This window comes from Pseudophryne corroboree, chromosome 3 (genome assembly GCF_028390025.1).
Source record: "Pseudophryne corroboree isolate aPseCor3 chromosome 3, aPseCor3.hap2, whole genome shotgun sequence".
NCBI classification, from domain to species: Eukaryota; Metazoa; Chordata; class Amphibia; order Anura; family Myobatrachidae; genus Pseudophryne; species Pseudophryne corroboree.
The window spans coordinates 766,540,348-766,564,913 of record NC_086446.1 but is presented as its reverse complement, the minus strand read 5'-3'; the positions used below and the strand labels follow the sequence as shown (position 1 = coordinate 766,564,913).

General features: G+C 48.3%; 1 protein-coding gene across 1 annotated transcript in view; it reads right to left on the bottom strand.

Annotated features, from left to right (window-relative positions):
* The window catches only part of IFFO1 (intermediate filament family orphan 1), a 44,713-nt gene extending 20,991 nt beyond the window's left edge, over nucleotides 1-23,722 (bottom strand). The window contains exons 1-2 of the mRNA XM_063962431.1: nucleotides 22,962-23,722; nucleotides 1,735-1,795 (exon numbers count right to left, since the gene is read on the bottom strand). Coding sequence (XP_063818501.1) covers nucleotides 1,735-1,795; nucleotides 22,962-23,530 — 630 coding nt within the window. The 5' untranslated portion in view covers nucleotides 23,531-23,722. The remainder of the gene's footprint in view (nucleotides 1-1,734; nucleotides 1,796-22,961) is intronic.
* Nucleotides 23,723-24,566: the final 844 nt, after the last annotated feature.

Sequence of the window (24,566 nt, the reverse complement as noted above, 5' to 3'; positions counted from 1 at the left end):
GATAAAGTACCAACCAATCAGCTTTTGTCGTTTTTCAAACACAGCCTGTCATATGACTGTGTCTCTCCAAACTTTTATACATCTCCCCCCAGTGTTTGCCCCCTCCTCACGGACTACGGTCTCCTAATAATGAGGACTCAGCAAGCAGGAACAGGCTGTCCCCATTCTAGGAGGCCAAGACACACACAGAATGCTTGGAAAATACAAATGGAATGAGGGGCCTGTAATGGGGAAATGCCCTGTCACATGGCTGCCGAGAGACACTGACTGCGGCCATTGCCGACTAGCCTTACCCTAAGAACAGGTTCAGTACGTCCGCTTTTTGGTAAAATATAAGTTATTGGAGTGGAGGGTCCCCGCTAAATTATAGGATAAACTACGTTCCCAGGTGTAATAATTATACATTCAAATGACATGTAATATGTTGTCAGGATAATGATAATACCAGTCAGCAGACTGTGGGTAACAGGTGATCTCCAATCATTTACGTAGCTCGCTTATACATACCCGCTAGCAACTTTTAAGAAACACATTGGTTTGTCGTTTGTCTGTGCTTTTCAGTAATGTATATATAATATAAGTCAGGTTTTGGAATATAACATATGTGCTGTATCTCCATCTTGGATACAACTGTATCCATACAGCAGCCTTGTGTAATGCCCCAGGTTAACAAACATAAACAATATTTCCTGATTGTATAAATACAAGGCTGAAAACCAGAACCGTATCATCCATTAGGCAAACTAAAGGGGTAATTCAGACTGGATCGCTGCAGCGGCGGCAGTGATCGAAGTCTGAATCCCTTTGTGGAGTGCGCACTTTGAGTGCGCACCCCTGGAAGCCCAGTGAGATGCTAACAGGGGGGTAGGGTCTGACATGCGAGGCGGATTATGCCTGTGCTAGGCGTCCCCCCGCATGTCAGAGGAACTGATCGTAGATGTGCTAAATTTAGTACATCTCCGATCGGATCTGGATTACCCCCTATGGTTCCAGCCTGTTCTAGCACTAGGGGTCTGAATTACTCAAGTAATTTTTATTTTATTTTTTTGTCAAATGGAGGGGGGGGTTATACTGCCCGGGGCAGGGCCCCATGTGTTCTTAATCATGCTCTGGGGGGGATGTTGATGAGAGAAATCATTGTGCTTGGTAATGGCAGCGGAAGGGCTGTTACAATATACTGACGTTATAAATTTTTGCTATCCTAGTCAGTGTTTTCCATGAACAACATAAACGTCTGTCACCTGGATCCTATTATAGCGGCTGCTTGTGGCTAAGGGGGAGTATTTATCAAACCATAGAGAGAGATAAAGTGGAGAGATATAAAGCCCCATCAGCTCTACACAGTCTGTAACACGGCAGGTAATTATTGCACATGTAACACTTCTGATTATGGATTAATGGCTGCAGTACCGCTGTTATATCTACAGAGTATCTACAGTGTTTGCTGATGAAGTTCTGTACTAATAGAGGAACCCGGACATTACGAGGGATTTGTAACAAATTATAAAAGAGAAAGATTGAAGTGTTACAATATGTTGTATTGTAGAGAGAGGTCCATCCGCTGCTACAGTAGAAGGGTGAGTTACCGTGTGAATACCCCATGTTACAGATACGTATTCATCTGCTTATCATTCCCAATCTATATAGGCAGATAAGGTGATGGAGGAGTGATACACAGCACAGTATATACATGTATATGACATACAGAACAGACAGGCGGGGAGACGCACTCACCTCATCCAGCTCTGTCACCCTCTGCTGCAGCTGTACGCGAGCAGAATATTCTTCCTCCCATCTGGAATAAACACGTCACACAGTCAGCTACAAATCCTTGTATTTTATACGTGTGTGTGTGTGCAGGGCCGAAATTAGGATTTATGTCACCCGGGGCAAGGCAGTAATTTGGCACCAACCCCCCCCCCCCCCCCCCCCCCCCACTAAAAAAAACAACCCATGCAAAACAAAAAAAAACAGACAAACAAACCCTATCACAGTAAAATAATCAGATTATCAAAAGTTTTGAAAAAAGGGGACACTATTGGACAATATTCCCCTATGTGCCTCAAATGCCCCATGTGTCACATGCTACGCCAGCGTGAGCAACTACATGCTCCTCTGTGTTTCCCCATACATTGCACTATATCATAACACTTCATCACTGCACTACATTCCCCTATCCACTGCACTACATCACTATACTACTTCCCCTAAACGCTGCACTACATCACTATACTACATGCCCCTATGCACTGCACTACATCACTATACTACTTCCCCTAAACGCTGCACTACATCACTATACTACATGCCCCTATGCACTGCACTACATCACTATACTACTTCCCCTAAACGCTGCACTACATCACTATACTACATGCTCCTCTGTGTTTCCCCATACATTGCACTATATCATAACACTTCATCACTGCACTACATTCCCCTATCCACTGCACTACATCACTATACTACTTCCCCTAAACACTGCACTACATCACTATACTACATGCCCCTATGCACTGCACTACATCACTATACTACTTCCCCTAAACGCTGCACTACATCACTATACTACATGCCCCTATGCACTGCACTACATCACTATACTACTTCCCCTAAACGCTGCACTACATCACTATACTACATGCTCCTCTGTGTTTCCCCATACATTGCACTATATCATAACACTTCATCACTGCACTACATTCCCCTATCCACTGCACTACATCACTATACTACTTCCCCTAAACGCTGCACTACATCACTATACTACATGCCCCTATGCACTGCACTACATCACTATACTACTTCCCCTAAACGCTGCACTACATCACTATACTACATGCCCCTATGCACTGCACTACATCACTATACTACTTCCCCTACACGCTGAAATACATCACTACACTACATGCCCCTCTCCACTTCACTACATCGCTATACTACATCCCGTACACGCTGAAATACATCACTACACTACATGCCCCTATGCACTGCACTACATCACTATACTACATCCCGTACACGCTGCACTACATCACTATACTACATGCCCCTATGCACTGCACTACATCACTATACTACATCCCGTACACGCTGCACTACATCACTATACTACATGCCCCTATGCACTGCACTACATCGCTATACTACTTCCCCTACACGCTGAAATACATCACTACACTACATGCCCCTATGCACTGCACTACATCGCTATACTACATCCCGTACACGCTGAAATACATCACTACACTACATGCCCCTATGCACTGCACTACATACCCTATATGCTATACTACATCGCTACGCTACATCCCCTTATATCAGGGGTGGGGAACCTTTTTTCTACCAAGGGCCATTTGAATATTTATAAAATCCTTCGGGGGCCATACAAAAATTATCAATTTAAAAATTAGCCTGCCCCTGGTAGATATGCCCCCAGTAGTTATGCCTCAAGTCAGTAGTTAAGCCCCCAGTCACTTATGCTCGTTAGATATGACCCCAGTCACTTGTTATGCCCCCTAGTAGCGACGCCTACACACACACACACATTAAAAGAAAAGAAAAAAAATACTCACGAGCCCCACTCCTGCTCCCGGACTGTTACCCTCCGCCTGGCCGTCCGCTCCTCAGAACTATGGGAGAGATGTCATGACATCTCTCCCATAGCACCGCACAGCTGCACACACACTGCCAGAGCCGGAAGCCGGAGTTCAGGAGTGAGCTCCTACATCCGGCTGTTGCCGAGGGGAAGAAGCCGGGCATCTGCTAGTAACAAAATCTCAGCGGGCACCCTGCATCTCCCTTGGTTAGGTGAGCCTGGCCGGGCCGGATCAAGTGGCTCTGCGGGCCTGAGGTTCCCCACCCCTGCCTTATATGCTACACCACATCAGTGCACTACATGCCCCTTTTTACTGCAATACATTACTACACTATATACCCTATTTGGTACACTACATCACTGCACTACACCACACTATAAGCTACACCAAATCCCCCCATCTGGGAGGCAAAGCAGAGGTTGATACTGCTAACTGGGAGCACAGTGCGTTTCTAGCTTGTACGGTGCACCGCACGCTAGTCGCAGCACTGCATAGCAAAGAAGAGAGTTTAAGACAGAAGCCTACATAGGAAAGATCCCAGGTACTGGAGCTCACCCGCACAGCGTCGCAGCCAGCTGCGGGCAGACAGGTGGGTCAGATACATTGCCCTGAGAGCTGTCTTCTGTCTCACTGGAGCAGCACAGCACTACCAGTAAAAAAAACAAAACAAAAACTGTTTCTCTGTAACTCCTTGGCGCCCCCTCAAATCCTGCACCCGAGGCGCATGCCTAACCCTCCCCTTCTACATGCCTAACCCTCCCTCCACGGTCCCTAACCCTAACCTCCCCTTCTACATGCCTAACCCTAACCTCCCCTTCTACATGCCTAACCCTAACCTCCCCTTCTACATGCCTAACCCTCCCTCCACGGTCCCTAACCCTAACCTCCCCTTCTACATGCCTAACCCTAACCTCCCCTTCTCCATGCCTAACCCTCCCTCCCCGGTCCCTAACCCTAACCTCCCCTTCTACATGCCTAACCCTCCCTCCCCGGTCCCTAACCCTAACCTCCCCTTCTACATGCCTAACCCTAACCTCCCCTTCTACATGCCTAACCCTCCCTCCCCGGTCCCTAACCCTAACCTCCCCTTCTACATGCCTAACCCTCCCTCCCCGGTCCCTAACCCTAACCTCCCCTTCTACATGCCTAACCCTAACCTCCCCTTCTACATGCCTAACCCTAACCTCCCCTTCTACATGCCTAACCCTCCCTCCCCGGTCCCTAACCCTAACCTCCCCTTCTACATGCCTAACCCTCCCTCCCCAGTCCCTAACCCTAACCTCCCCTTCTACATGCCTAACCCTCCCTCCCCGGTCCCTAACCCTAACCTTCCCTTCTATGTGCCTAACCCTCCCTCCCCGGTCCCTAACCCTAACCTCCCCTTCTACATGCCTAACCCTCCCTCCCCGGTCCCTAACCCTAACCTTCCCCTCTATGTGCCTAACCCTCCCTCCCCGATCTCTAACCCTAACCTCCCCTTCTATGTGCCTAACCCTCCCTCCCAGGTCCCTAACCTTCCCTTCTATGTGCCTAACCCTCCCTCCCTGGTCCCTAACCCTAACCCTAACCTTCCCTTCTATGTGCCTAACCCTCCCTCCCCGGTCCCTAACCCTAACCTTCCCTTCTATGTGCCTAACCCTCCCTCCCCGGTCCCTAACCTTCTCGGCCCTGCAGCCTAACCCTAACCCCCTCCTCCTGCCTAAACCTAACCCCCCCTCCCTCCCCACGGCAAGATGCCAGGACGTTCGGGATACCGCTGTCGGTACTGTGACGCCGGCATCCCATTTGGCGTCGGTATGTAGACGCCGGGATAACGTCCTTCTTCGGGATCCCGGTGTTGGCATAGCAACCGCCAGGATCCCGGCCGCCGGTAAGGTTACTGCTTCCCGTAGTTATCTAAGATAAAGGAGAAATGAGTGAGGGCCTGGACAGACTGCCCACACAGCGACCATATACTGTATGAAAACGGGAACATGAGGTGACAGAGCAGACACGTGCCTCGGAAAGAGAAATCTGATTTTATTCACTCTCTCTGTCTTTTTTAAATATATATATGATAAATCTCTCTCTCTCTCTCTCTCTCTCTCTCTCTCTCTCTCTCTCTCTAGAGAGAGAGAGAGAGATTTATCAAAGCTTGGAAAGAGATAAAGTGGAGAGAGAAAAACTACCAGCCAATCAGCTTCTAACTGCCATTTTATAGGCTGTGTTTGAAAAATGACAGGAGCTGATTGGTTGGTACTTTATCTCTAGAAAAACTACCAGCCAATCAGCTCCTAACTGCCACTTTATAGGCTGTGTTTGAAAAATGACAGGAGCTGATTGGTTGGTACTTTATCTCTCTACACTTTATCTCTCTCCAAACTTTGCTAAATATCCCCTGTAGTTTTCTAATTGGTCTTTACATACCCTCTATCGTTACCAATAACAGACAATCAAAGTTGGACAAAAGGAACACAAAACCAGTAGCCTATTGCAGATAGGACACCGGAACAGACCAAGGGATACAATGATGGGTCACCAAGCTTAACGCATACTTACCTACTCTCCCGGAAGCTGCGGGAGGCTCCCGTTTTTTGGGGTAGCCTCCCGCACCCCCGGAAGAGTGGGCAGGTCTCCCGCATCCTGCTCGCACCCTAGTGATGCGAGCAGGATGGAGAGATAACCTCCCGCAAATTTGCGGGTCCATCGGGTGGAGAAGGGGTTAAAATGACGCAAATCGCGTCATTTTAGCCCCGCCCACTTCCCGCGGACCCGCGAATCGCGGCATTTCCCTATGTGGGGGCGGGGCTTAGTGATGTCACAGTCCCCCCCCCCCCCCCCCCAGTACATCGCACAACAGCCAATATTATCGCACAACAGCCAATATTATCACATAATGGGGGAGATGTATCAAAGATTGGAGAGAGATAAAGTAGCAACCAATCAGCTCCTGTCATTTTTGAAACACAGCCTGTTGCATGGCAGTTGGAGCTGATTGGCTGGCACTTTATCTCTCTCCAAGGTTTGATAAATCTCCCCTAATATCATCTAACTGCTGAAGCTAGCCCTAAAAGGAATGTTACTGCTGGACCCACCATAATGAGGGACATTTGCAGGTCACAGGGTCCAGACCAGATGCTTACACCGTCTCAGGCCATACAGAGGCTTGGAGATAAAGTACCACTAACCGTCATTTTCCAAACACAGGGGTCTATGTACTAAGCCTTGGAGAGAAATAAAGTGGACAGAGATGAATTACCAACCAATCAGATCCCTTTTTTCCAACACAGACTGTAACATGGCAGTTAGGAGCGGATTGGCTGGTACTTTATCTCTCTCCAACGTTTGGTACATCTCCCCCAGTATGAGGTGAGTAGTACTGTGCACTGGCCAGCCTCAAAAAATGTAATTTGTACCATGTCTTACACTCCAAAGGAGCAATCCGTCCCTGCCAATTCGGGTTTACACGTGAGAGGCTTCATATGAACATATCTAAAAGGCAAACACATTATCCTGATCTTATTCTGTTTACTTTCTAGATTAATCTGCGCAAATATGTGGTTACAAAATACCTTTGCTCGAGGGGTCTGCGTCACCTTTATGACCTGAATTTATTTATATTTTGCTTCAGAATATGTTATAAAAATAATAATTTAATATATTAACTATCGCCTTCCATGTTGGTTTTCTTTTCAAATCCCATGATAAATACTGGAGCAGCTCCTGTTGTGTCGCCGTGGTAACAGTCAGTGGCACGTCCGCCATTTTGAGGGAAGAGGTATAATACTGGGCCAGTGAAGGGACAAAATGGGGCTCCTCATTAGTGACTGTAACGTTTGTACACCAAATAAATCACACTCCAGACTTTTTTGGGTGGGATGTATCCAGCCTTGGAGGGAGAAAAAGTGGAGAATCTGCCCAAAGCAACAAATCAGCTTCTAATTGTCATGTAAAAAACTGTGCTAGATAAGTGACAGAGGGGGACATTTACTAAGCAGTGATAAGAGCGGAGAAGTGAGCCAGTGGAGAAGTTGCCCATGGCAACCAATCAGCACTGAAGTAACATCTATAATTTGCATACTGTAAAATTATACAGATCTGCTGATTGGTTGATGGGGCAACTTCTCCACCGGCTTACTTCTACGCTCTGAAGGAAGGATGTCCAGCGCTCGTATATAAGAGTATCTTAAATTGTCCTCAGGCTGCAACCTCTTTTTTGAAGTACCTCTAACTTCAATCTAGATATGGGAAATTGCAGAGTCAGGTGCGCCAGATGGACAATTTTGGCTGAAAAAATGGGGATATGATTATAATAACACTCAGGCTAGTTGATTTTAAATAACAATTATGTTTTTTATTTAAACTAAAAATTACATCTGTATATACACAAACTGAGATCTTGCACAGTTGTGTCTGGATTGTTGTTAGTAGGTAGGGGAAGGGGATTGTGATATTGGGGGATGAGGACACTTCAGGTTGGTGGCGTCCCACCTCTGTAGTGTCTATGGTTTGTTTGAAATGTTCAGAGCCTATGGTCAGTGCTGGTATGTAAGTCCGTCTGGTAGAGAATGAAAAACAAAACAAAAAGCAAAAACATTCCCTGACGAAGGCCGCAACGGGCCGATACGCGTTGGAAACACACCACCAGACTGTTTGCAGAATACTTCAGCTATTTACTTCAACTTTAACAGAGCCTAAAGAGAGAGAGGAACAAGGACAGACGAAGAAGAACAGCCGCCCCACAGAAGGAGAACGCCGCGGTCACGTGACCTGAACACGTGACCTGAACAAACCCGGAAGTGAGAGGAGAACGGCGACGCTGCAGGAGAACGGAGCAGGCCGACGGCAAGAGGATACAAGACGGGGCTACGAAGATAAGGTAAGGGACTCTGTAGGAGAGGAGAAGGCACAGCAGACAGCCCATCAGGGCTAGAAGCAGTTGTCTTCTCTCCTCTCCAAGACGGTGACCGCTTCCCCATTCGCATAGACAGTCACTGTGCGCTTAGAAAAGCGACACAGTGAACTGTCAGAGCACAGGGGCGGACGGTATGCCCAGAGCCCTCACTACCTAACGATTAGCCACCAATAAGATCCCTTGCCGCACCGACCCTCCGGGGGTACCCCTATCTTTTGTTTTTGCTTTTTGTTTTGTTTTTCATTCTCTACCAGACGGACTTACATACCAGCACTGACCATAGGCTCTGAACATTTCAAACAAACCATAGACACTACAGAGGTGGGACGCCACCAACCTGAAGTGTCCTCATCCCCCAATATCACAATCCCCTTCCCCTACCTACTAACAACAATCCAGACACAACTGTGCAAGATCTCAGTTTGTGTATATACAGATGTAATTTTTAGTTTAAATAAAAAACATAATTGTTATTTAAAATCAACTAGCCTGAGTGTTATTATAATCATATCCCCATTTTTTCAGCCAAAATTGTCCATCTGGCGCACCTGACTCTGCAATTTCCCTACTTCTACGCTCTGCTTAGTAAATGTCCCCCTGAATCTGATTGGTTGCTTTGAGCAACAACTCAACCCTTTTTCACTTTATTTTAGTAAAAATAATGGCCCTCATTCCGAGTTGTTCGCTCGCAAGCTGCTTTTAGCAGCATTGCACACGCTAAGCCGCCGCCTACTGGGAGTGAATCTTAGCTTATCAAAATTGCGAACGAAAGATTCGCAATATTGCGAAAAGACTTCTCTGTGCAGTTTCTGAGTAGCTCGAGACTTACTCTTCCAGTGCGATCAGTTCAGTGCTTGTCGTTCCTGGTTTGACGTCACAAACACACCCAGCGTTCGCCCAGACACTCCTCCGTTTCTCCAGCCACTCCCGCGTTTTTCCCAGAAACGGTAGCGTTTTTACACACACTCCCATAAAACGGCCAGTTTCCGCCCAGAAACACCCACTTCCTGTCAATCACATTACGATCACCAGAACGAAGAAAAAACCTTGCAATGCCGCGAGTAAAATACCAAACTTCATAGCAAATTTACTTGGCGCAGTCGCAGTGCGAACATTGTGCATGCGCAATTAGCGGAAAATCGCTGCGATGCGAAGAAAATTACCGAGCGAACAACTCGGAATGACCACCAATGTTAATAAATAGGCCTCAAAGAGTGATAAAGTATCAGCCAATCAGCCTCTAACTGCCATGTCACAGGCTGTGTTTGATAAATGACAGCTAGGAGCTGGTTGGCTGGTACTTTATCACCCTTTATCCGTCTCCACGTTATCACTTTTTAGGACTTTATACATTTGCGCCAGTGTGTCTTATAGCCAATGCAGGGAAATGACACACAGGATCACATTTGAATGTATATATTCCAGATTTCCTTTCCCCCCCCCCAAGAATAAAACAGCTGCATAATTGGGCTAAGGTGCAATTAGGGAGATTGCTAGTCAGGGAGTTAGGGAGATTGCTACTATTTCAGGGAGTCTCCCTGACATTCAGGGAGAATTGGCAAGTATGCACTATCAGTGTTCCTGATGTATAGATTAGTTGGGAGCAGAACTGCAGTAATATTAATAATAAAATATACGATACATGCATAGGCTATATATACTACTAAGTATGCACATATAAACTTGAGCTAATTTTAAACTAAAAGCTCTTGGGCGTCTCATATCTCGCTAGAGACTTACATTCTGATCAACTGAATCACTAAAATGATTTTAATTCAATCACACTGGAGATGAATCATCACTGTGATATGTGATAGGACATATTTGGAACATTCCAGAAAATTTTTAAAGTTATTTATTTTGTCTTTTTTCTTCTTCATATTTAATAAACGGTGCTGATGTTTTGTGCCATTGTTCACTGCGCTGCAGCTGAGCTGAAGATCAGATATGTGGATACTACGATGTGAGTTGGACGCAGTAGAGATGGCGGACACAGTGGAGCGAAGTGTTTTCTCTGCATATGTGTTGGCGTTGCAGCGGGCACATTGGAGGCCATACTAAGACAGAGAAGCGTCACCTACCGTTAGGCTGGTGTAAGCTTTGATGGTGCACCGATGGTGGCTTCTAAAGATGCACCAGGTGGTATTTTAGGGTCTGCAGACGTGGGCATCTCAGTCTTGCACATTCGGATGCATGGATGTACCCCAGGGAAAGGCTTTGTAGTGACATTACCATAAAGTTACAGGCACAACCGCAGCAAAAATGGCCGCGGTTGTAACAGAATCTGAAACAGCCCATAAGATGTTAGTTGTTCTTGTTGACTGGTCCATGATATAGGTGGTCATTCTGAGTTGATCGCTAGCTGCCGTTGTTTGCAGCGCTTCAATTAGGCAAAAAAGCGGCACTTCTGCGCATGCGTATGCGGCGCAATGCACACGCGCGACGTACTTTTACAAAAGCCGATGTAGTTTCACACAAGGTCTAGCGAAGCTTTTCAGTCGCACTGCTGGCCGCAGAGTGATTGACAGGAAGAGGGCGTTTCTGGGTGTCAACTGACCGTTTTCAGGGAGTGTTCAGAAAAACGCAGGCATGCTAGGAAAAACGCAGGCGTGGCTGGGCAAACGCAGGGCGTGTTCATGACGTCAAAACAGGAACTGAACAGTCTGAAGTGATCGCAAGCGCTGAGTAGGTCTGCAGCTACTCTGAAACTGCACAAAATTATTTTGTAGCTGCTCTGCGATCCTTTCGTTCGCACTTCTGCTAAGCTAAAATACACTCCCAGTGGGCGGTGGCATAGCGTTTGCACGGCTGCTAAAAACTGCTAGCGAGCGATCAATTCGGAATGACCCCCATAAAACACACATGTGCGATGAAGGCCATAGTAACATAGGAAATAAGTGTAATGCATTTCAGTGGGCCTTTCCTATATTGTATTATAAAACTGCAAATACCAGCCCTGTGCTATCAGTATAACTACTGTGCCTCGTAACTGTCAGCTGTATTATTTCTGTATCCGTGCACAGACGCTGACTCGAACGCCAGCAGCACACAAACTCTAACGACAAGTAGCAATTTAAAAAAATCAAATAAAAATACGTTTGATTCCCCCCAGGCAGAGTCGGCCTTAGGTATAGGCAAACTAGGCAAATGCCTAGGGCATTTGGTATGCTTAGGGGCACCAGCAGCTTCTGCTGATTAAAATGATATGCGGCATGCCTATATTCTGTGTGTGACTGCGGCTGTATCTGCATAAGAAATGCTACGTTGCAGTGTATTGCTGGAAATCACTGTAATGTAGCATTTCGTATGCAGATACAGCCACAGTCGTACACAGTATATAGGCATGCTGCATATCATTTTAATCAGCAGAAGCTGCTTGTGCATCCTAGCCACAAAGTAATGCAAATAAGATGCATTTTCATAAACAAAAGGCGCCCGACGTTAGCAGAGCTGCCAGCTGACTCATGCCAGGTATCTCCTTCAGAACTAGCGGCGGTGCTAGGGGGCAGCAGCCAAAATCTTGCCTAGGGCATCATATTGGTTAGGGCCGGCTCTGCCCCCAGGACCACCTGTCAGTCAGCGCTGAGGCGCGAGATTTAAAAATCGCAATTCTAATAATAACTCCCTCTCAGTAAGACTCCGAGGCCTTTCTGTCTTATCCAAAGCGACGCTTTTATAGCTCCAGGCCTGCATACATTCGCACATGATGGAAGCCTTCAGCCGCCCCGTCCTGCTCCAGGAGTGGTATCACCTGGCACATCTGCCGAAATAGCAGGTATCAGTTACAGGTAAAGTATCTGAGATGGAGATATAGCTATACTGCTCATTTACTGATAAACAGGCCGTTACCTGGAATAGCAGGGAGGAGAGATTGCAGTATAGACGACAGACCAGTGATTATCACTGTCGTGTTAGTAAGTGCAGCATTGGAGGTGAACACTGATGTGTTACAGGTAAGGTGAGTGCTCAGCCCAGCGCGGGTTCTATAATATACCCTCACTACACGCACATTCCGAGCAGAGCCGACGCAGGACGGTGGAAAGCTCGGGTCTGGGACTGAGGGTCGACAGCACAAAGGTCGACACACCTTAGGTCGATGCCGATTGGTCAACACACCTTAGGGTGACATGGACAAAAGGTCGACATGGACAAAAGGTCAACAGGAACAAGGTCGACATGGAAAAAGGTCGACATGAGGTTTTTTTTGTGTCGTTTTCTTCGTAGAGTGACCGGGAACCCCAATTAGTGCACCGCGTCCCCTCGCATGGCTCACTTCGCTCGCCATGCTTCGGGCATGGTGCCTTCGCTCCGCTACCGCTTCGCTCGGCACACTTTACCGTTCCAATCGTAGTCCACGTGGATCGTTAAGTATGAAAAGGTTCAAAAAAAGAAAAAAATCGTGAAAAACTCATATCGACCTTTTTCCATGTCGACCTTGTTCCTGCCGACCTTTTGTCCATGTCGTCCTAAGGTGTGTCGACCAATTGGCGTCGACCTAAGGTGTGTCGACCTTTGTGCTGTCGACCTGGAGTCCGGATACCGGAAAGCTCAGTTAGGAAATGATCCAAATCCGCACCCAGGAGGCCTCAGCCAATGGCACTATTAGAAAGCACATTTATATTGAAGCATTAAATGCACAAAGCAGAAAGTGATTTGCAGCCGAAATACTGCACAATCTCCTCACATTTCAGGTGGCTTATGGCTTAAGCCAGGTACGCACAAGACGACATTTTAAATGAATTTGCCGATAACGACCATTTGTAATGACAAATTCTTCAATACATCCGGTGTATACCCACTACATCGCTAGTGGTGCCCACTCCCCCATTGGTGCTGATACAGAGGTACATGGAGGTCTGCTCTGAGGACAGAATTTGGCGATTGTTAAGCAACGTATGACGTAACTTTGAGCAACTATGGACGAATCAGAATCTTACGCATCTCAGTCGCGTTTCCACTGACAACTAAGTTGAGCAAAGAGGCGTTCCCATGTAGGATGAGCTCCGCGAGGGTGTATACAGAATTGTGCGCTATTTGGAGGGAAGCATACGCAGGGATATGATTTCAGAGGGAACTCTTGCACCAAGGATGGGACTATTGCAAATGCGCGCTGAAAGTGATGGCGGTTACTTTCACAAGAGATTGTACAGGGTCGTGCGGCCAACTCTGAATAGAGATGGAGATCCGCATTTATTCCTGAGCATGCAATGCGCCCCAAATTGCACGCAGCTCTTAATAAGCCCCTTTATATGCTTCGAGAACAGAAAGCAAGGAAACAGGGCGAGTAGAGAGGGTGAGAGGGACTGAGATATGGTCAGAGATGTAGGATTTGGACGAGTGACTGAAAGTGAGGATGAGAAGCTTAAACTGGTTTCTCTAGGGAAAGGAGAGCCAGGGAGAGGGGTGTGATGTAAAATTGACATGTCGACACTGCCAGGATGTCGGCAATCGCCATGTTGACTTTTTGTGTGCAATTAAGCAGCCTAACCATAACCCTAACCACTGCCTACCCTTAACCCAAACCACAGCCTAACCATAACCCTAACCACTGCCTAACCTTTACCCTAACCGTAACCCTAACCACTGCCTATCCTTAACCCAAACCACAGCCTAACCGTAACCCTAACCACTGCCTATCCTTAACCCAAACCACAGCCTAACCATAACCCTAACCACTGCCTATCCTTAACCCAAACCACAGCCTAACCATAACCCTAACCACTGCCTGCCCTTAACCCAAACCACAGCCTAACCATAACCCTAACCACTGCCTAACCTTTACCCTAACCGTAACCCTAACCACTGCCTATCCTTAACCCAAACCACAGCCTAACCGTAACCCTAACCACTGCCTATCCTTAACCCAAACCACAGCCTAACCATAACCCTAACCACTGCCTAACCTTTACCCTAACCGTAACCACTGCCTATCCTTAACCCAAACAGCAGCCTAACCGTAACCCTAACCACTGCCTATCCTTAACCCAAACCACAGCCTAACCATAACCCTAACCACTGCCTATCCTTAACCCAAACCGCAGCCTAACCATAACCCTAACCACTGCCTATCCTTAACCCAAACCACAGCCTAACCATAACCCTAACCACTGCCTAACCTTAACCCTAACAGGAGCCTAACCGTAACCCTAACGGCAGCCTAACCTTAACCCTAACCCTAATACTAACGGGTGCTGTCGTCATTGTGTGGTTTGACATTCACAATGTTGACAATTTGACAGTCATAATGTCGACACAGCCTAACTGTAACCCTACCGGCAGCCTAACCGTAACCCTAATACTAACGGGTGCTGTCATCATTCACAGTGTTGACAATATGACATTCACGTTGACATTTTGATAAGTGACATAACGCCAATGGTGGCATCCAGACGATGTTGACATTCTGGTGTTGGCCGTTTGAATGTCGACAGTTTGACTACATACTAGTGAAAGAGTTGCAGTAGAGGAGGGGTTGATCAGAGCAACGAGATAGGAGGGCGAGGTGGGCGGCAGCATCACTGTGGATAGGTTTAATAGAGGAGAGGTAGGAGAGAGGAAGACTGAAGAGTGAAAGGTTACAGTAGCTCATGCGGGAGATGAAAAGGGCAGGAATAAGAAATAGTCACAAGATATTTTCACTGTGCTGCCCGACAAGAATAACAGCGTACGGTATAACATTATACAAAAGGCCATCTGGAAGATACCAGGACTTTATAGAAAATACTCTCAGACTAGACTGCAATTTGCACAGTTATAGAGGAAGATCAAACAAACCTATTTATCAATAATAAAACATAAGGCCTGGGGTCACACTGAATTCCTGGTATCTTACTACATTTCTTATCCTTGAGTAAAAGAAGCCCAGGAGGGGAATATCGTTATCTGGGGCCATCACACATCAGGAACACGGTGGGGAAGAAACACGAGGGTGTTACAGAGCGAGACAAAATTGTTCAACAATCACAATAAGTTGTTTGGGATTCAGCTTACAGAGGGAGGTTACGGAAGCGGTGAATTGGCATGTAGTGAAGGGACTAGGGAGGGGGCGGCAACAATTATAGGTCTGGACATGCACTATACCTTTAGGATATAGTTATGAAGTACTTCCAAAATTTTCTAAAGAGTTATGTGGGCCACAAATGTGTTGCCCTGGGCCTACTAATGATTTGCAGCCGCGCACGAGCATGAATTCATATTTTTAAAGATTGGTCACATTTCATTTTCAATTGCCATTTCTTGAGGAATGGATCATTCTTCATATATCCTCTGTTCTTCCTCATACCCACTAGCAGTGTACTTCCTCATACCCACTGGCACTGTACTTCCTCATACCCACTGGCACTGTATTTCCTCATACCCACTGGCACTGTACTTCCTCATACACACTGGCAGTGTGTGTCCTCATACACACTGGCAGTGTGTGTCCTCATACCCACTGGCAGTGCGTATACTCTTACCCACTGGCACTGTACTTCCTCATACACACTGGCAGTGTGTGTCCTCATACCCACTGGCAGTGTACTTCCTCATACACACTGGCAGTGTGTGTCCTCATACCCACTGGCAGTGTACTTCCTCATACACACTGGCAGTGTGTGTCCTCATACCCACTGGCAGTGTACTTCCTCATACCCACTGACTGTGTGTCCTCATACCCACTGGCAGTGTATTTCCTCATACACACTGGCAGTGTGTGTCCTCATACCCACTGGCAGTGTACTTCCTCATACCTACTGGCAGTGTGTGTCCTCATACCCACTGCCAGTGTACTTCCTCATACCCACTGGCACTGTACATCCTCATACCCACTGGCAGTGTACTTCCTCATACCCACTGGCAGTGTGTGTCCTCATACCCACTGGCAGTGTACTTCCTTATACCCACTGGCAGTGTACTTCCTCATACCCACTGGCAGTGTGTGTCCTCATACCCACTGGCACTGTACTTCCTCATACCCACTGGCAGTGTACTTCCTCATACCCACTGGCAGTGTGTGTTCTCATACCCACTGGCAGTGTGTGTCCTCATACCCACTGGCAGTGTACTTCCTCATACCCACTGGCAGTGTGTGTCTTCATACCCACTGGCAGTGTACTTCCTTATACCCACTGGCAGTGTACTTCCTCATACCCACTGGCAGTGTGTGTCCTCATACCCACTGGCACTGTACTTCCTCATACCCACTGGCAGTGTACTTCCTCATACCCACTGGCAGTGTGTGTCCTCATACCCACTGGCAGTGTACTTCCTTATACCCACTGGCAGTGTACTTCTTCATACCCACTGGCAGTGTGTGTCCTCATACCCACTGGCAGTGTACTTCCTTATACCCACTGGCAGTGTACTTCTTCATACCCACTGGCAGTGTGTGTCCTCATACCCCCTAGCAGTGTACTTCCTCATACCCACTGGCACTGTACTTCCTCATACACACTGGCAGTGTGTGTCCTCATACCGACTGGCATAGTACTTCCTCATACCCACTGGCAGTGTGTGTCCTCATACCCACTGGCAGTGTACTTCCAGCTCATACACACATGCAGTGTGTGTCCTCGTACCCACTGGCAGTGTACTTCCTTATACCCAATGGCAGTGTACTTCTTCATACCCACTAGAAAGTGTGTCGTCATACCCACCGCCAGTGTACTTCCTTATACCCACTGGCAGTGTACTTCCTTATACCCACTGGCAGTGTACTTCTTCATACCCACTGGCAGTGTACTTCCTTATACCCACTGGCAGTGTACTTCTTCATACCCACTGGCATTGTACTTCCTCATACCCACTGGCAGTGTGCTTCCTCATACCCACTGGCAGTGTACTTCCTTATATCCACTGGCAGTGTACTTCCTTATACCCACTGGCAGTGTACTTCCTCATACCCACTGGCAGTGTGTGTCCTCATACCCACTGGCACTGTACTTCCTCATACCCACTGGCAGTGTACTTCCTCATACCCACTGGCAGTGTGTGTCCTCATACCCACTGGCAGTGTACTTCCTCATACCCACTGGCAGTGTGTGTCCTCATACCCACTGGCAGTGTACTTCCTTATACCCACTGGAAGTGTGTGTCCTCATACCCACTGGCAGTGTACTTCCTCATACCCACTGGCAGTGTACTTCCTCATACCCACTGGCAGTGTGTGTCCTCATACCCACTGGCAGTGTGTGTCCTCATACCCACTGGCAGTGTACTTCCTTATACCCACTGGCAGTGTACTTCTTCATACCCACTGGCAGTGTGTGTCCTCATACCCACTGGCAGTGTACTTCCTTATACCCACTGGCAGTGTACTTCTTCATACCCACTGGCAGTGTGCTTCCTTATACCCACTGGCAGTGTACTTCCTTATACCCACTGGCAGTGTACTTCTTCATACCCACTGGCATTGTACTTCCTCATACCCATTGGCAGTGTACTTCCTCATACCCACTGGCACTGTACTTCCTCATACCCACTGGCAGTGTACTTCCTTATACCCACTGGCAGTGTGTGTCCTCATATCCACTGGCACTGTACTTCCTCATACCCACTGGCAGTGTACTTCCTCATACCCACTGGCAGTGTACTTCCTTATACCCACTGGCAGTGTACTTCCTTATACCCACTGGCAGTGTGTGTCTTCATATCCACTGGCACTGTACTTCCTCATACCCACTGGCAGTGTACTTCCATTTCAGATGCATTCTTACTTGCTTTCTGCCGGGTGTTTTAGACAATCAGAGCTCCGAGCTCACTGCCGGCTGCTGCAGGCTTCTCGATGAGTTCAAATAACATTTTGAAAACACGACGGCACACACACACAGGAACGGTGACAGTACAAACAATGGTTTGCTGCATTATACAAAGTCATGTAATAGATCATTTAACATGTGTCTCCAGGGGATGCAGCCTGAATGTCAACATCTGATTTTAGGATTAGGACTAGATTAGGGTTACATGGAAAATCGTATTGTCAACATGCCGACATTCATTATATCAACTAAATATATACCACACATAGCTATCTCCTGCTTTCCGACTGCTAGCCCTCGCATTACCTGTCCGCCATTGGGACGGAATGTAACAAGATCCGCATTACATATGTGGGCTTCAGCCATCTTCAGATAGCGTTAATCCTTTATCTTTCATGGGGCAGCCCTGCAGGAGAGGGATCTTGTAAATGGGTTGGAGGGGATCCCAATGCCCACTGCGCATTCTACACATTGCACATACGCTGCTGGAAAGCCATACCGAGCAGTAGCGGCTTCGGGGACCATACCCAGAAGTACAGTGGTCACTTTACTTCTGACTGATCTCTGGGACGGGCTCTCATGGGGAGCCTGTGTCCCTGCAGCTGAGGTCGCTAAAATGGATCATTGTGGCCACCATGAAATTTGTTGCCATGATTTCCAATTTTAGTAGGTAAATCATGCAGCTTTATGGGAACACTGACTGTCACTTGCATTCTCCTGGGCCACCGCGCCCCCCACCCCCACCCCCTCATCAGGCCTGACCGCACTCTGGCTACTCCCCCCACCCTCTGCTACAGATATGGATTGGGCTGATGCAGCTGTTACACACACTCAGCACAGGCATGCCTTAGGTGACCGAAATCAGTGGGGGCAGTGATATCACAGAGGCATTGTGCTGATTAATGGGATATATTTATACCGGGTTAATGCTGTAAGTGGTATACCACAGGGATAAGTGCTGGGGCCCGTCCTTTCCATTACTTTTATTAATGACCTTGTACTTGGCCTAGAAAGGGTCCATATCTGCTGATGAATCTCCTCACAGCAGGATAGTAACACGGCAGATGGAATTAAATGTACGGTCATACAAACCTAGTATGGCCACTGTATAAGTTACTAGTTACACCACATACTGAATGCGGGGTACAGCTCCGTGCACCTCACTGTCTGAAGGACATAGGGGGATTAGAGTGGTTCACCACCTCAGTAGTAAAAGGGATGCAGGCATCATTTATGAAACAAGCTAGAACAACTAGGTTTGTTTACTTTGCAAAAAAGGAGCCTTAATAGATGTCCTTATTGTCACAGATATATTATAGGTTACTAAATAAACAATTATATACTATAGTCACAGATATATTACAGGTTACTAAATAAACAATTATATACTATATTATGCCTGAGGTTAGCACAAAGCTTTTACCAATGAACATTTTGAACCAGTAACCACAGAGAGGACAAGGGCTCATAAAATTCAGAGAGAAGACAAATTTCACCAGGAGCAGAGGAAAGAGTTATTTACGGTAAAGGTAGTTAAGTTGCGGGATTCTTTACAACGCAAGGCTGTGATGACAAATTCATTACCAAGATTAAAAAAACAGATCGGACGCCATATTTACTATTTACTTACAAACAGATTTTTATGTAGCGCTTATATTTTATGCAGTGTTTTACAGACTAAACTGGTACCTGTGACTTTAATTAGTACATTAACCGATACAATAAATGAATCCAATTGTGCTTTTGAGGTCAGAATGGAATATTTACTCCCCAATGAATTGAATCTGATAACGGTCATGTGGTGGTTTTGTTTCACCTTTCCCTGGATTAACACTATAAAAAGTTGAACTTGTTAGACCTGCAATTTCCTCTCAGCCTCACAAACTATGGGGATCATTCCGACCCGTTCGCATGCAGCGGTTTATCGCTGCAGTGCGAACGGGTCCGGAGTGCGCATGCGCAGTGGCAGCAGTGCACGATGTCGCCGGGTTACGTTGCGTCTAACGAAGGAAGCGGTCGCAGAGCGGGCCGCAAAGAAGATTGACAGAAAGAAGACGTACCTGGGCGGATCCGGAGCGTTGGAGACTGTTTTCGGGGAGTGGTGAAGAAAACGCAGGCGTGTCCAGCAGAATGGAGGGCGGATGTCTGACATCAAAGCCGGCCCCCGCCATCGCAGAGAACGTCGCACAGGGTAAGTAGGTATAGGGCTGGTCTACTTCTGCTTGAATTTTTTTTTAGCTGAGCAGGACTGCACAAGCGATCGCAGCCCTGCAAAGCTAAAATACACTCCCCCATAGGTGTGGATTAGTTGATCGCAGCAGCAGCAAAAAGTTGCTGGCTGCAATCAACTCGGAATGACCACCTATGTAACTTTAAGGACAGACTCTAGCAACAGAGATGATATGTACTCAACCCATAACCTGATGCACTGCAGCTACGGCGTAGGGGCAGAGCTCTCTGAGCCCACATTTCACTGTACCCAAGGCAGCTGCCAGTCTCACCCCAGTTTCCTCTGGCAGCTGCCACTCTCACCTCACTTTCCTCCGGCAGCTGCCAGTCTTACCCGACTATACCCCGGCAGCTGCCAGTCTCACCCCACTTTCCCCCGGCAGCTGCCAGTCTCACCCCACTTTCCCCCGGCAGCTGCCAGTCTCACCCCACTTTCCCCTGGCAGCTGCCGTTCTCACCCCACTTTCCCCCGGCAGCTGCCATTCTCACCCCATTTTCCCCCTGCAACTGCCAGTCTCACCCCACTTTCCTCTGGCAGCTGCCGTTCTCACCCCTAGTCCCTCTCACCCCACTTTCCCCCTGCAACTGCCAGTCTCACCCCACTTTCCCCTGGCAGCTGCCGTTCTCACCCCTATTCCCTGTGGCAGCTGCCAGTCTCACCCCGACTTTCCCCTGGCAGCTGCCGTTCTCACCCCTATTCCTGTGGCAGCTGCCAGTCTCACCCCACTTTCCCCCGGCAGCTGCCGTTCTCACCCTTATTCCCTCTGGCAGCTGCCAGTCTCACCCCATTTTCCCCCTGCAACTGCCAGTCTCACCCCACTTTCCTCTGGCAGCTGCCGTTCTCACCCCTATTTCCTCTGGCAGCTGCCAGTCTCACCCCATTTTCCCCCTGCAACTGTCAGTCTCACCCCAGTTTCCTCTGGCAGCTGCCGTTCTCACCCTTATTCCCTCTGGCAGCTACCAATCTGACCCCACTTTCCCCCTGCAACTGCCAGTCTCACCCCACTTTCCCCTGGCAGCTGCCGTTCTCACCCCTATTCCCTCTGGCAGCTGCCAGTCTTACCCCATTTTCCCCCTGCAACTGTCAGTCTCACCCCAGTTTCCTCTGGCAGCGGCCGTTCTCACCCTTATTCCCTCTGGCAGCTGCCAGTCTCACCCCACTTTCCCCCTGCAACTGCCAGTCTCACCCCACTTTCCCCTGGCAGCTGCCGTTCTCACCCCTATTCCCTGTGGCAGCTGCCAGTCTCACCCCACTTTCCCCTGGCAGCTGCCATTCTCACCCCTATTCCCGTGGCAGCTGCCAGTCTCACCCCACTTTCCCCTGGCAGCTGCCGTTCTCACCCCTATTCCCTCTGGCAGTTGCCAGTCTCTCCCTTCTTGTCCCCTGCAGCTGTTAATCTCATCCCACTTTCTCCTGGCAGCTGGCAGTCTCACCCCACTTTCCCCTGGTAGCTGCCAGTTTCACCCCACTTTCCCCTGACAGCTGCCGTTCTCACCCCATTTTCCCCCTGTAACTGCCAGTCTCACCCCACTTTCCTCTGGCAGCTGCCGTTCTCACCCCACTTTCCCCTGGCAGCTGCCAGTCTCACCCCACTTTCCCCTACACAACGGCCACAGTATTATATAGCGTTGTCTGCATGCAGTTCTCATTACCTCCTCTTACAGTAAGAAGTTAATGCAGTCAGGAGGTACATTGCCTAACTCAGCTCTCGACCGCAGTGCAACAGTAATACAGCTGTGCACCGCAAGCTAGAACGGAAAGTTTTATGTGCTCTGCATGCTAAGTAATTGCACCCTGTGTATCTCAGCCTTGTCTATCCAGGTGCAGATTTGTGACAGTTGTACAAGAACTAGTGCAATGTACTAAGGAAGTGAATTATTATACCTCCCACAGGGGATCCTGAATCCTACCAAATTCTGTATGCTCCATTATGCATATATACCGTACATTTATATGTTGTGCAATTATAACATAAATTTGTGACTCTTTCCTAAGCGCTGACAGTGATATTTCCGTATTATTATAAAGCATGATCATTTCCTACACGTACACTAGGACTGGGAGTGTATGTTTGCTTTTTAATCTTTGTCATCAAAAACATATCCTGGGTATCCTAAATATACTATCGGCTGTATATAACTTTACGTCATCATATACACAGGAGAACTTTATATAAACCTAAGTACATCTCTTCCTATGCAAATCGCTACTGGGCCTGGACACAACAGTCCGCATCTCTCTACCTGCCTTAAATGTAGATTTGGGGACTGAAATCAGTGGCTGCAGGAAGCACCCCTGGAAGTGTCCCTATATCTCTCTCTTCTATATGTGTCTCAGCACTATGTGCAACGGACAGGCCTGCACGATGCAGATGTGTACTGTGCTACTGCCTGAGTGACTATTGCAAGTTTACGGCTTCCCGGAGAGCAGATCCGCTCTGTAAGGTGGTGTATACATTTTCTGGACTTGTACGCGTATAATACATAAGCATGCCAACTTACCTCTGCCTATAGGCATCTCGCTCCCTCTTCACCTTCCCCAGGACATTATAAAGGGCTCTGATCTCAGGGGTGATAGTGTCAATCTGCACCCCAACCCCATCGGCATGGCCCCAATAGGCGCTGCATCCGGTGCTCACTGACCCTACGTCGGACCTGGTCAACAACCTCCTTGACCCGTAGACCCATGGCTGAGGAGGAGGACTAGGCGATGGACGTGTGAGCCCCAGTAATGGCGGGGGTAAGATGGGCCCCACAAAGCCGGTCTGGACTGCCTGGTCCCGGGTGATGGGCCCCGCTCCTTGGGCTCTTTCCAACGCCCTCTCCAGAGAACGGTTTCTCCTCTCCAGCTCATGCACCTTGGCCAGGAAGCAACGGAACCGCAGATTGAGGGTCTTCAGGACGCTGATGTTGGAACCGAAGTCATTGCGCAGAGCAGAGGCACCCCCGCTCTGGGGATAGGGGCCCCCCATAAGTAACGACGACTGAGGAGATGGAGGGGGGCTGTCGCCCGGCTGGAGAGGGGGATCTGATGAGAGCAGGAGGAGATTGGGAGTTAATAGAGGATTCATGGCTGGACTATTCTCAGCACTGCAGAGAGGAGGGGAGGACCAGAGAGGAGGGGAGGACCAGAGAGAAGAGGAGGGAGAGGAGGGGAAGACCAGAGAGAAGAGGAGGGTGGGGGACTCACATTATCTGTGATGTAAGGACAGAGATAGAGAGGGGAATGCAGGAAGATAGGAGGAAAGAGAGAAGTATGATGAGAAGGGGACAGAAATGGGCTGGATGGATGAGACACATATGCTGTGACGTGCCGGGAGAGGGGGGGGACATTCCTGTTTTATTCACCACAGGCAACACACAGACCAACTGCAGAGAGAGGGGGAGGACTCAGAGATGGTGGAACGAGAGATGGAGGCAGCACATTCTTCCTTTCTGACTGCTGGGGAAAGAGACAGCAGCTGGCTGCATGCACAGATAATGGGACATAATAACAGGGAGAGCACAGATAACGGGGTGGGAGAGGCTTATTACAGACTAGCTGTTATAGAATGTAAATATTGTATAAAGAAAACACAACTGCTGCAGTGTGACAGGTCAGTGTATACGGGGAGTACAGGCTGCAGTGTGACAGGTCAGTGTATACGGGGAGTACAGGCCGCAGTGTGACAGGTCAGTGTATACGGGGAGTACAGGCCGCAGCGTGACAGGTCTGTGTATATGGGGAGTACAGGCCGCAGTGTGACAGGTCAGTGTATACGGGGAGTACAGGCTGCTGTGTGACAGGTCAGTGTATACGGGGAGTACAGGCCGCAGTGTGACAGGTCAATGTATACGGGGAGTACAGGCTGCAGTGTGACAGGTCATTGTATACGGGGAGTACAGGCCGCAGCGTGACAGGTCAGTGTATACGGGGAGTACAGGCCGCAGTGTGACAGGTCAATGTATACGGGGAGTACAGGCTGCAGTGTGACAGGTCATTGTATACGGGGAGTACAGGCCGCAGCGTGACAGGTCAGTGTATACGGGGAGTACAGGCCGCAGCGTGACAGGTCAGTGTATACGGGGAGTACAGGCAGCAGCGTGACAGGTCAGTGTATACGGGGA